General features: G+C 42.2%; 1 protein-coding gene across 4 annotated transcripts in view; it reads right to left on the bottom strand.

Annotated features, from left to right (window-relative positions):
* The window catches only part of PPEF1 (protein phosphatase with EF-hand domain 1), a 121696-nt gene that overhangs the window by 16607 nt on the left and 90768 nt on the right, over positions 1-14321 (bottom strand). For all 4 annotated transcript variants that reach the window (XM_080652664.1, XM_080652662.1, XM_080652663.1 and 1 more), the window contains 4 exons: positions 13717-13883; positions 10792-10828; positions 9863-10012; positions 4439-4579 (listed from right to left, as the gene is read on the bottom strand). In XM_080652664.1, the coding sequence (XP_080508790.1) occupies positions 4439-4579; positions 9863-10012; positions 10792-10828; positions 13717-13883 (495 nt within the window). The remainder of the gene's footprint in view (positions 1-4438; positions 4580-9862; positions 10013-10791; positions 10829-13716; positions 13884-14321) is intronic.

Below are 14321 nucleotides of genomic sequence, written 5' to 3'. Positions count from 1 at the left end.
GGAGTGGCAAGAAATTTTCAAAGTGATGAATAGCAAGAACCTACAACCAAGATTACTCTACCCAGCAAAGCTATCATTCAGAATTGAAGGGCAGATAAAGAGCTTCACAGATAAGAAAAAACTGAAGGAGTTCATCACCACCAAACCAGTATTATATGAAATGCTGAAAGGTATTCTTAAAGAGGAAGAAGAAAAAAGTAAAGATAAAAATTATGAACAACAAATACGTATCTATCAACAAGTGAACCTAAACATCAAGTGAATTAAAAACCTGAGGAACAGAATAATCTGGTGAATATAATAGAATCAGGGGCATAGAAAGGGAGTAGACTGATAATTCTCAGGGGGAAAGGGGTATGGGAGGATTCAGGAAGAGACTGGACAAAAATCATACACCTATGGATGAGGACAGTGCGGGGGAGGTAAAGGCAGAAGGTGGGGTGGGAACTGGGTGGAGGGGAGCTATGGGGGGAAAAAGGAGAAACAATTGTAATAATCTGAATAAAATTTATTTTTAAAAAAAGTTCTAACAAACCATGATTCTAAGAGTCTATATTTTCCACATGTTTCGTTTGAGGAAATGAAGAAGTATGCATTTTAAGTTGTACAGTTACTCTAGTGCACTGGTCGGCAAACTGTGGCTCGCGAGCCACATGCGGCTCTTTGGCCCCTTGAGTGTGGCTCTTCCACAAAATACCATGGCCTGGGCGAGTCTATTTTGAAGAAGTGGCATTAGAAGAAGTTTAATGTTAAAAAATTTGGCTCTCTAAAGAAATTTCAATCGTTGTACTGTTGCTATTTGGCTCTGTTGACTAATGAGTTTGCCGACCACTGCTCTAGTGGGTCTTAAGAAGAGGACCAGAAATGGCTGTCCCACTAAACATGATAGTACAGCTATTTATAGGTTTTGCATTAAAGGAGAGCTAGATATCAGTAAGGGAAAAAGACAGTGAGGTGGAGAAAAAAACAGAACTGGCTGGGTAACTGCTCTGGGATGACAGGCACCTGGTCAGAATTGGAGAAACACTGCACCAGGCACATTCCAGAGACTTGTAGAGTTTTTTTTTTTTAAATATATTTTATTGATATTCTACAGAGAGGAAGGGAGAGGGATAGAGAGCCAGAAACATCGATGAGAGAGAAACATCAATGAGAGAGAAACATCGATCAGCTGCCTCCTGCACACCTCCCACTGGGGATGTGCCTGCAACCAAGGTACATGCCCTTGACCGGAATCGAACCCGGGACCCCTCAGTCCGCAGGCCGACGCTCTATCCACTGAGCCAAACCGGTCTCGGCCACTTGTAGAGTTTTTGATGATTGATTGAAGTGAGAATTAAAACCACCCAAAGATGATTCTCCTTTCTTCCCTACTAAATTCCAACACTGGCACAACCCTACCCTACAAATAAATAAAATGGAACCCATTTACTTTGCTGGTGTTTATGATAAAAATAACACTTGCATTTTAAACTGAATCATATCTTGCTCCTATACTATAAATTCATGTTTGGAGGATATGACTTGGCATTTAGTATAATAAAGGAGAAAACATGGAACACAAGGAGTTGTGTTTTTTAAGGAGGGGATTAAGATTTAAATTCCTACATGAGGTGCAAGTCATTTATAGCCAAAATTACCCCTGGAAAACCTCTTAAATTACCCTTAAAGCACAGTATATGTGATTTTGTTTATACAATCCTATATAGCAATGTGGATGTGTGGTATTTTATATATGTGATAATGTACAATATATTATATGAAAGTAAAATTTTATTTATTTTATTTTTTTAAAATATATTTTATTGATATTTTACAGAGAGGAAGGGAGAGGGATAGAGAGCCAGAAACATCGATGAGAGAGAAACATCGATCAGCTGCCTCCTGCACACCTCCCACTGGGGATGTGCCTGCAACCAAGGTACATGCCCTTGACCGGAATCGAACCCGGGACCCTTCAGTCTGCAGGCCGACGCTCTATCCACTGAGCCAAACCGGTTTTGGCTGAAAGTAAAATTTTATACATTTCCTTTTTGCCATATGTATATAGTTTAAATTTACATAAATTAAATGCACATATGATGGGACTCTGTTGAAATAGAATAATCACTGACCAAAGAGTTAATTCTTCAAGTGTCACCTGTGTCACTTGGGACAAATTACTTTGCCTATTCAGGCCTTAGATGGCTCAGCAATAAAATGAGGAAACTATATGTAACACTCATTTTTCTTTGATTCAAAGTAGTAAGGGATAGGTTTATAGAAATGAACTTCAGAATCATTCACTCCTTGAATTCTGCATTTCTTTTCTGTCTAGAATTCATTCACTTGAGTAGGTTTACCCAGACTGTGGCTACAACATAGATTTAATTCTGAGGCTCTCAAACAAAAACTTCTATAAAGGGTGAAACAAATTCCTAGGCAGAGATAATCTCTCTTCTCAAGAACACCCTCTCTCCTCTGACATGCTGGGTATTTTGGGTGGTAAGTGCAAGAAAGAATAACTATTTACCATTCTTTCCTGAAATTGTCAAACCAAAAATTGTAAAAATTTTACTGAATGACAGCTTTTTTATGACCTGGTCAATAAATATCTGATTACAAAACACTGTTCAAACTAAAGATCTAAGAAATGGAAAGACATCCCATGTTCATGGAGTTGAAGATATAATATTAAGAGTGCAATAGCACCTAAATTGATCCATAGATTCAAGGCAATGAAATCCCAGTTGCTTTTTGGTAGAAATTGACAAACTGATCCTAAAATTCATATGGAAATTTAAGGGACCCGGAATAGTCCAAAAAAAAAATCGAAAAAGAAGAAAAAAGCGTAGAGAACTCACACTTCCAGTTTTAAAACTTCGTACAAAGCTACTGTAATCCAAACTGTGTAGCACTAACATAAGGATAAACATATAGATCATGGAATATAATTAAGAATCTAGAAATAAACCTTCATATTTAGAGTCAATTGATTTTTGGTGGGGGTGCCAAGAAAATTCAGTGGGATCAGTCTTTTTTAACAAATGGTGCTGGGATAACTGGATATCCACATACAACAGAATGAATTTTAACACCTACTTCATACCATACACAAAAATTAACTAAAAGTGGATTAGACACCTAAATGTAAGAGCTAAAACTATAAGACTCTTAGAAGAAAACATAGGAATAAATCTTCATGACTTTGGGTTAGTCAATAGCTTCTTAGATATAATAGCAAAAGCATGAAGCAAGAGCACTGAGTAAAAGAAGCCAGACACAAGAGATCACATGTTGTAACATCTCCAGAAAAGACCAAAAGTAGATTAATGGTTACCTAAGGCTAGGAGAAGCAGGGCTGGGAGAGTGGGGAGATGGGGAGGAAACGGGGAGTGACTGATAATAGGTGTGGAGTTTATTAGGTGATAAAAATGTTCTAAAATTAGATTGTGGTGATAGCTGCACAACACTGTGAAAATATCAAAAAACACCAAATTATATACTTTAAATAAGTACGTTATGTAGTATGTGAATTATCTTATATAATAAAGAGGTAATATGCAAATTGACCATCACTCCAACACACAAGATGGCCACCGCCATGTGGTCAAAGATGGCTGCCCCCATGTGGACACAAGATGGCTGGCAGAGGAGGGCAGTTGTGGGCAATCAGGCCAGAAGGAGAGGGCTGTTGGGAGGGACCAGGCCTGCAAGGGAAGGCAGTTGGGGGTGATCAGGCCTGCAGGGGAGGGCAGTTAGAGGTGACTGAGCCAGCAGAGGAGGGAAGCTGGGGGCGACCGGCCTGCAGGGGAGGACAGTTGGGGGGACCAGCCCTGCAGGGGAGAGCAGTTGGGGGGGGACCAGCCCTGCAGGGGAGAGCAGTTGGGAGGGACCAGGCCTGCAGGAGAGGGCAGTTGGGGGGACCAGGCCTACAGGGGAGGGCAGTTGGGGGGACCAGGCTTGCAGGGGAGGGCAGTTGGGGCGACCAGGTTGGCAGGGGAGGGCACTTGGGGGCGACCAGACCTGCAGGGGAGGGCAGTTAGGGGCAAACAGGCTGTCAGGGGAGCAGTTAGGCGTCAAACAGGCTGGCAGGGGAGTGGTTAGGGGGTGATCAGGCTGGTAGGCAGAAGTGGTTCGGGGCAATCAGGCAGACAGGCAGGTGAGCAGTTGGGAGCCAGCAGTCCTGGATTGTGAGAGGGATGTCTGACTGCCCTCGAGGGGTCCCAGATTGGAGAGGGTGCAGGCTGGGCTGAGGGACATACACACACCCCCGTGCACGAATTTCGTACACTGGGCCTCTAGTATATCAATAAAGCTGTCAAAAATATAGTGATAAATTCAGTGAGAAGGATATGATCTGTGTATAAAGGTAAGTCACGTTTTATCTCTATATTGTAAGAGACAACATAATCTATACTGCATCTTTGCCACTTTGGTTAACAGTCTGATTACCTACCTGTTCCCACTCATGCTTTGTTAAATAATCAGAAGGGGGTCCACTTAACCTGACTCCCCGAGGTGTATGTCCTTTATTCTTCTTCGTTTCAGTACCACTGTCTTTATCCACTGGAACTGGTGGCATCAGCACAGATTTCATCTACAAAACAAATTCTTGCTTTAGTCAAACTCTATGCTTGGTGTGCTGGCACGCAGAAACTTCAGTACCAATTGCTATTCTCTCTACATTGTTGTGCCTCAACCCAATGAAAAATGCACGGTCATCTTTACCTTAGTGATCCACTATCATCTAGAAAGTGAGCCTGTTAAATTCTGCTTGTACATTTTTCAAATAGAGACACTGCCCTACAGGGAAAGTTTCCCATTAGTTTCTAAAGGACCCTAGAGGCACAGATGTCAGTGTTAGACATGTTCTGAGGCATTATCTCAGGAAATGGAAGATGCTAAGGGAAAATTGTCTTCCTCTGAGCCTTTATCTATACATGGGGCTAAGAGAGAACCAACAGGCTTTGATTTCAGAAATACCTCAAAAGTGGCTACTTTTCATTTTTCCTGGAAAAATGCGAGAAAGTACATTTATGTCCAGGAAAGTTCTCAAAGGGGACATAACTTGAAAACTTTGGAAGCCCTTCAACTTAAAATGCAATGTGGTCTCAATCTGACCCTGCCAGCAATTGGTACTGTTCTCTAATACTACTAATAAAAGTGATGCATTTCTTTGGAAAATAAAGTATCTTTCCGATAGTATGCCAATTACTATAATCCCTTCAATATTCCCTTACATAACTTGAGACTGTAATTTTACACTTGTTTCTTTGTAGCACCCTACCCTTATCCTATCTAATAAAAGAGTAATATGCAAATTGACCATCACTCCAACACACAAGATGGCTGCCCCCATGTGGTCAAAGATGGTTGCCCCCATGTGGTCAAAGATGGCTGCCCCCATGTGGACACAAGATGGCCACCACAAGATGGCCAGCAGGGGAGGGCAGTTGGGAGGGATCAGGCCAGCAGGGGAGGGCAGTTGTGAGTGATCAGGCCTGCAAGGGAGGGCAGTTGGGGGCAACCAAGCCTGCAGGGGAGGGCAGTTAGGGATGACCAGGCCAGCAGAGGAGGGAAGTTGGGGTGACCAGGCCTGCAGGGAAGGGCAGTTGAGGGGGGGGGACCCAGGCCTACAGGGGAGAGCAGTTGGGGGGGGGGGGACCAGGCCTGCAGGGGAGGGCAGTTAGGGGTGACCAGGCCTGCAGGGGAGGGCAGTTAGGGGCAAACAGGCTGGCAGGGGAGCAGTTAGGCATCAATCAGGCTGTCAGGGGAGTGGTTAGGGGGTGATCAGGCTGGCAGGCAGAAGCGGTTAGGGGCAATCAGGAAGGCAGGCAGGCGAGGAGTTGGGAGCCAGCAGTCCTGGATTTTGAGAGGGATGTCCGACTGCCCATTTAGGCCCGATCCTACTGGGCCTAAACGGACAGTTGGACATCCCTTGAGGGGTCCCAGATTGGAGAGGGTGCAGGCTGGGCTGAGGGAAACCCCCCCTCCCGTGCATGAATTTCGTGCACTAGGCCTCTAGTACAAAATAATTTTAAACAATACTTCTGTTATATTGGTGGCCTTAGTTCAGTGATAGATAATTCTCTGTGATAGACTCTTAGTTTCTTTTATAAACTAGGGTGTATATGAAATCTTACCTTTGTTTTTCAAAAATAAAATTGAATCTTATTCTGAGGTCCTGTCTCATTGAGATTGTTGGAAATTCAATCTCAGCTATTATTGGTAAGTTCACAACCTACTCTCCTCATCTCCCTCCCCCAGCAAATGTCCTCAGGTCTTATGCAGAGCAGAATATTATGGGAAGATACTCTGGACTTGGGTCCACACAATTTCTGATAAACTCATTGGGCAAGTCCACATGGTCTCTTAAGTACGTACATGTGGATCTTCTGTTTTCACGGCCACTAGGGATCAGGATACTTTTCCCCACCCCCTTCCTAAGGCCCCACACCATCATTTTCTCCTGGAGGACCTCCTAACCATCCCTTCCCCCATTCCCTGCCAGGGAGTTTGAAGAATACTTGAATCTTAATCTTATAGAATGTTCCTTCTCTGTCCCTCTGCATTGACCCATCCTCCCAAACTGCCCACCTTACAAAATGCCTTTAATGAACCTAGAATGGAGGTTGCCATCAACCTCCCCCTCCCCTATTAACAGGTATACCACAACAGGTGTAAACCAGGAATCATGGTCAACCTACACTTGGAAGGTCCTAAGGTATGGAAAAGTAGGGGTTATAAATTTAAACTTGAGGCCCTGACCAGGTAGCTCAGTTTGTTAGAGTCTTGCCCCCATGTGTCAAGCTTGGAGGTTTAATGCCCAGCTGCATCATATGCAGGAGGCAACCAATGAATGCATGGGTGAGTGAAACAATATGTTTCTCTTTCTCCCCTTTCCCTCCCTCCCACCCTCTCCCTTCCTCTCTTTCCCTCTCAAATCATTTTTTTAAATGAAAAATAAATAAAATTGGACTTCAAAATCTACTTTTATATCTCATCTGGTAGAGTTCTAAAGGACTGAACCTAATACTTTTATTACAACTCAATTATATTTAATTACAACTATGTGCTGCCAGTTCAACCTCACTCTAGGAGAGTAGAAGCTACAAAAACTATGTAAGTCAAATTTTTATCTTTAAAATCCATCTTATGAGTTGGTAGAACAATGATATTTAAATGGTATGAAATTTGAAGTATCCTGGGAAAATTCCTGGTCCAGAAACTTCTACCCAGGGTCTGTCTCCATGACTGAAATTCAAACCTTAGTCCCAAGTATCAGGAAAAAAAAATAAAGAGTTGGAGAAGAGAGCTCAATGTTCAGAGCTTACTCTATGATCTTTTCTTCATCTAGGTAATTATATTTCATCCTAATAATTCAATATGGTAGGCATTTTTAGCTTCAATGTATAGGTATGAAAACTGAGACCTAAACAACTTTGGTTCCTTGCCCAGTCACCAAGCCAGGAAGTGGCAGAAGCAGGGTGAAAAGCTAGCTATACCTGTCTGATCTCAGAATTTCATGGTATTTACTAGGTCAAGGTGGCTCTCAATTTAGGCTCTCCACAGAGATAGTAATGGGCATTCCAGAGACATGAGATCTTAATATCTGCAAAAAGCCCTAGAGAGGGCTACCTGCTTGGGCTAATCTCAGGAAAGGAAAATTTTTCAATCTGATCAATTGGTAGTGGCTGCCACAGCTGATCAGTTCTGTTGTCATAGGACAGGTGGTGGTGGAGTGTCTCATTCCTGCTACGTGCTTGCCAATATTTGACTGACAAAAACATCATGTTCCCTTGCTCTTGGCTAGAATCATATCCCCTCATTATGCTAACACTATCTCATGTTGATCGAAACATCTTATTGACTTGACTATTGATACCATGAGAAAGATGCCTTAAACTTAGGGTGGCCTTAAAATTTATTGCAACTGGGATATTTTTGAGAGTAAAGGGAGGTACTATTAACAATTATACCAAGACAACAGGTATAAATCAGGAAGTATGATTCTCTTTGGGTGAAGTTGGGGAGGAGACTATGCAAAATCACCACAGAATTAGCAAAAGGGTTGTAAAAATGTTTTTATCCAGTTTTGTCTTAGGTTTGCCCACTTTGCTCTTAAATCTCTTAGGAGATATTCAATAAACATTGATTTAAGCACTTGTTACATCTTAATTGCTGGGGATGCTGGGGTTATATCAGGGAACTAGAGAAGCAGGGGAAGACAGTAAACAAACAGTACCACAGTTTGTTATTTAATTTTAGTAACTGTTATGAAGGATATATGCAAGGGCTTCAGAGCATATAAAAGGGGATTGATCTACTCTGTACATTGTGGAAGGCTTTGCAAGTGGGTATATTTAAGCTGAAATTAAAAGGGTGAGAAGTTAGCAACAATATTATCATTCATATGTGTACTAGAGGCCCAGTGCTCAAAATTGGTGCATGGGGGGTGTGTCCCTCAGCCCAGCCTGCACCCTCTCCAATCTGGGACCCCTACCAGGATCGGGCCTAAATGGGCAGTCGGACATCCCTCTCACAATCCAGGACTGCTGGCTCCCAACTGCTCGCCTGCCTGCCTGCCTTCCTGATTGCCCCTAACCGCTTCTGCCTGCCAGCCTGATCACCCCCTAACCACTCCCCTGACAGCCTGATTGATGCCTAACTGCTCCCCTGCCAGCTTGTTTGCCCCTAACTGCCCTCCCCTGCAGGCCTGGTCACCCCTAACTGCCCTCCCCTGCAGGCCTGGGTCCCCCCCAACTGCCCTCCCCTGCAGGCTTGATTGCCTCCAACTGCCCTCCCTTGCAGGCCTGGTCCTTCCCAACTGCCCTTCTCTGCTGACCTGATCGCCCACAACTGCCCTCCCTTGTAGGCCTGGTCCCTCCCAACTGCCCTCCTCTGCTGGTCATCTTGTGGCGGCCATCTTGTGTCCACATGGGGGGAGCCATCTTTGACCACATGGAAGCAGCCATCTGTATTGGAGTGATGGTCAATTTGCATATTACTCTTTTATTAGATAGGATAATGGTATAAGTGCTCCAAAAACTCAAGGTGAATAGGTGTCACACTTCTCTCTATATCAGATTAAACTCCAGCTCTGGACTCTACCTGCCTAGATTGGTTAGAAATTGGTTATCAGTCCTGAGGGGTAAGGGTTCCTGTTTTTCACTAGGACTATATATGATCATCTGGCTCCAAAACTGCTATCGGGCCTCATGCCCATATGGTACTCCTAAGCCTCTGGTCTGGGGACTTGGCTGGTACAGGAGGAAGAGAACTCCAGTCACTCTACAAAGCCCAGTGGAAGGAGCCTTTCACAAAGGTGGAAGAGCTTTACAGGACCCACACAACCACTTCCCGCAGGGTTTTATACATGCCTCTGCTCTGTTTCTGTTGTTTTTAATATGATTAATTAGGCTTAAAAATATTTCCAAAAATATTACCCTGAGCCATTTGGAGTATATTATAAGGGAACTCATAACAATTCAGAAATCAAGTGCTGTATGATTCCACCTACATTAAGTACCTAGAGTAGGCTGCAGGTTTAATCCCCAGTTGGGACACGTATGGGAGGCAAGCAAAGGAATCTCAATCTCTCTCCCTCCCTCCCTCTCTCTCTCTCTCTCTCTCTCTCTCGCCCTCCCTCCCTCCCTCCCTTTCTCCTTCCCTCTTTAAAATCTTTTTTTTTAAATTTCCCATGTATAGAAGTTACCCATTTAGCTCTTTACCATACAATCATAGCTTTTCTGAAATCTGTACCAATCTTTTCAGTTACAACCACGAAAATACAAATGAATACAAAATAATAAATTTTAAAAAGAGGTATATATCCTCTTATAAATCTATGAGACAAGATTCATGTAAACTGCCTCCTTACTTTGTTTCTCTCTATATGATGGAGTAAATTCAGATCTGTGGACTCTGATATTCCACCATGCATGATCAGGATTTCATCATCAATGATTGTACCAAGTGGCAGCCAGGCAAAAACTTCTTCCAAGACTTGTAGGATTTTTCCCCCATGTATCTGTAAGCAAGAGTTTGAATAAGACTCATTTTTCTGATGGGTTCAAGTTTATTGAATAGTTTCAATGGATGGACAAAAAGCAAAACAGTTTTCATGACACCTAAAGGAAGTGAGCACAGAGTCACTAACCCACTAGCACCCATTAATCATGTCTTTTTATTCTGTATTTTTGAGACTGTCCCTTCCAGGACTAGCTAATTCTCAGAGATAGTAAATAACTTGCCTGTCCTATGCAAGCCAACCAATCAAAAGCCCACACCCCCAACCACCTCCTTTATGGGGCTGAAATTACTCAAACTAGCCAATCCTAAATCTGCTTGCACTGCTTTCCCCATTCCTTCCCAGGGAAAACACAATAAACCCACTCTCCCTCTCAATCCCTCTGCCTTCTGCCTAACCTTGGTGCTTCCCCATGTGCCCCCCCACCCCAACAATGTGATGTGCTGTGCCTCCTGTTTCCTGATAACTTATTAAAAGCCTTTTCCTTTAGGACAGCTGTGTTCTTGTCTGCATGTTTTACCACACCTGAGTAAAACAAATCCCAGGTACCTTAAAAACAATGGAATATGTTTGTATCTATGCTGAAATTTACAAAAGTCACATTGAAAAAGCTTGCTTTAGTCCAGGAAGAAAATTAAGCCTCTGCCATGGCTAGGGCTTCCTACTGCGCTTTTATTCATATAGATTCTCACCAGTTCACCCATAACCCTTCCTGAAGGCTATTTGTTTACTTTATGTATAGACAGCAAAGAAAAAATTTTTTAAAGTACGAGTCTTACCTTATATTTACTCAAGACTTCTTTTGTGAAGCCATACCTGGAAAAGGGGGGGGGGATTAAAACTATTTAATTAAATGTTGATAACTCCTACTTATGTGAGCCATGCAAAAAGGGGAGGCCTTGACATCTCACTATCACAAATGTCAGCAACTTAAGAAACTAGACTTCAGCTGGAACTGATTATTATTTACCCAAGTGTTTGCTAGGCATGATGGGAAAGAACAAAAGCAGCCAAAACTTTTATCCCTATACTCAAGGAGCTTGTAGTATAGTTGGGGAAAGAAGATAAAATTTTGTGAAACAATCACGAGCAACTTTAAAAATATGTGGTAAGCATAGTTTGTGTTAATGCTTCAAGTACTCAGAGAAGAGTGCTGTGGCAGATGGAGAAAGCTGTGTGGGAGAATGCTTCTAGTTTAAATAGAATTTCTCGGACCACCTATATCTTACAGTAAATGAATGATATGGAGAGAGAAAAAGACTGAAGACTAAGAGAAACCTAGAAGATAAACAAGTTGGCTCTTTATAGTCTCTCGGATATATTTCATGTTATGTATTAAAGGTTTTAATAGAAAGTGTCAGGAATTTTAGAGCCTGAATAACAGTCACTAAGGGGGATTTAATGATGGGAATTTTCTTCAGTTAGTTTTCCTTGCCTTAGCATAATAGTATATACTTTTAGTACCCAACACAGTGAAGTTGGATCACAACATACTCACTCCAGGTTCCTATGCAAATCATATCATGTCAGTCTTCTACAGTATAAAATTATGTTTTCTGAGATTATTTCAGTCCTGTACTCACCAAAGGTTTCCATGTTCTTAAATGCAATGAACACTTTGCAGTCCCCATCTTTCTTGCTCTTTCTGAAACACTAAATACAGTTGACTACATAGTCCTGGAAAACTTTTTTCCTTTAGATTGTGTGAAAGTAAACTCTCCTGGTTTTCCTCCTACCTTTCTAGCTATTGTGAATCTCCTTTGCAATTTCTCCTCTATCTTGCCTTAAACAATTGGGAATTTCCTTCAGATTCTGTCCTTTCACTTTCTCCCTTGGCAATGTCATTCTTGTCCAGGGTTTCAGTTACTATTTACAGGCCAATACTACAGGACAATATTCCAGCCCACACTTCATTTCTGAGCTCTGGACACGTATACTCAACTTCCTACTCACAGAACCTCAGATTAGCTTTTCCCCAAACTGAACTCATCATTCTCTCTCATCCCAAATTTCTCTTTTCATGTTCCCAATATCAGTAAGTGATATGTACCTCCAAACTCAAGGCAAGAACCTAGAGTCCACCCTTGATTCTCTCCTCTTTCAAGTCCCTCATACCACCAAGCATTAAATCACCATTGCCAAAACTCCTCTTGAATTTATCTACTCCTTTGCATCTCCATCCCCACCACCCTAGTGTAAGTGAGAATCCATCATGTACTCTTGAACTACTTCTTAATTGGCCTCTCCATATATACTGGTACTCTTCCTCATCTCCGAATTTCCTCTTCCTGCTGTATTTAAAACACAACCTTATGATACTCTTCAATGAATTTTTGTTGTCCTTAGAAGAAAATCCAAATTCCTTTGCATGATCCAACCATTTCTCATGTCTCCAACCCTATCAGACACCATCCTGTCCATTAGTCTATGCTCCTGCCCCCTGAACTTCTTTCAAGTCTAAAAAGTCTTGTCTTACGTTCTGCATAAGGTGTCTCCTCACTGGGAAACACCATGACCTTCTCTTGATTTCCTAATTCATTCTTCAGGGCTCAGACTAACACCATACTTCTGTGAGAGAACCTCTGTCACCTCTCAGCCAGCTTGGATCCCCCACTTTACAAACTCACCACACTTGAAAAACCTGCTCAATATGTATCTTGCCTGCTAGATGTAAACTCTATGAGGGTAGGGACCATGTCTCTTTCATTAAACACTGCAGCATTAAATAAATATGATTGGCTAAATTAATAAATGAAAGGATAAATGGCGTGCCCAAATAAAAGTATTGAGCTATATTACACATTAATGGGCCTCTGATAATAGTCTTGGAATTTTTTTTTCATAGTCTCAGCACTTGCTTCCATACCTAAGAATTAGAATTTAAACCCTGTACTCAGGTCAGGTGCCAAAACTGCCCCAAAGACAAAACTAATAAGTTGCTGAGCATTGATCAAGGCGCCCAAAAGCCCAGGACCAAACACAGGAAACGCTCCATGCCTTCTGCTGCCCTAGGGCAAAACTGGTTCCTGTTTTTCATAAATCAAGAAAAAGAAAAGAAGGAGGAGGAAGAGGAGAGGGAGTAGAAGAGGAGGAGGGAGGGGGAATAAGAAGAAAGAAGGGAAAGGGGAACATCTATCACCCATTGGGCCTTTCAGCAAAAACGGGTAAACCATTTAACCAATCTGTATTCTTCAGATTTCCAGTGAGTCAGATAGTTGAATGGTATGTTGCAGCTGTTCTCAAATATGTTTATGAACAACTGTGGCAGAAGCAATTACCATGTCATAAAAATATCAGTGAAAAACACAGTACTAGTTTCTGAAACAACACATGACACAAGCCAAAAGGGTAGCAACAGAATGATTCCATCTAAGCCTGCTCGGAGAACCTACAAGGACACCTCCAAACCTGGCCTAACACATCTACCCTGCACATGATATGGACTGTGAAGGGTGGGCATGGGAGGATAAGAACATAATAGAAGGGAGAAGGAAGAACAGAAGTAGGAAAAAAAGACTGAAAGAGGACTTCAGAATAATGTATACTCACTCAGTAGAAGACTGGGACTTATAAACAGGGGTAAGAATTGAGATTCCCCTTATCCCTACTTCTCTATACTCACCTCTAACTCTCCGCTAGGAACTAAACATGATGGAATTTTATAAAATGGGAAACAAAAGAGGAAATACGAAGGCCTAGATTACCTCATATTCATCAAAAAATCTTCATGGTTCCCTCTGTTCAAGCACAGGTCATCGCCATAGAGAAGAAAACTCACAAACAGGATCATTAAGATCTCAATGGAACATTTTCCTCGATCTACAAAGTCACCGTTAAAAACATATGGGTTATACCCTGAGGGGAGGCCATTCTGTGAAAGGAGAAGAGGGGAAAAACAAGCAATTACAAAAATATACTTTTACTTTGTACTTAATGTCCCTGTGGACATGGAGAAAGAAGCTGAGTCGGTTCTTTCATTTGAGAAAATTTGCTCAGTTGCTTGAGTCAGTTTCACTCTTCCAGGGCGGGCATCTCCTGCAAGGGACCTTGAAAGTAAAGAATTAGCTTGGGGCAGGAAGATTTCAGGGGATGGGGATTGCTCATTCTACCCACCATCTACTATGAGTTTTCTCTAAAAGGAGCTGATATTTGTCCCATAAAAAATGGCTACTTTCTTCTCTTCCTTTTCCCTGTAGAAGAGGGAAACTTCTAAGGGGCCCTGTGTTTAACTTCTCTGGGCTTGGTGTGATTGCCTCAAATTGCAAAAGGAAGATGACACTACATTCCCCCTCCCCAGATCAAATGACAA

This window comes from Plecotus auritus (genome assembly GCF_963455305.1).
Source record: "Plecotus auritus genome assembly, chromosome: X".
Taxonomy (NCBI): domain Eukaryota; kingdom Metazoa; phylum Chordata; class Mammalia; order Chiroptera; family Vespertilionidae; genus Plecotus; species Plecotus auritus.
Note: the sequence above shows the minus strand (reverse complement) of the source record. Positions and strands in the feature narration are given on the sequence as shown.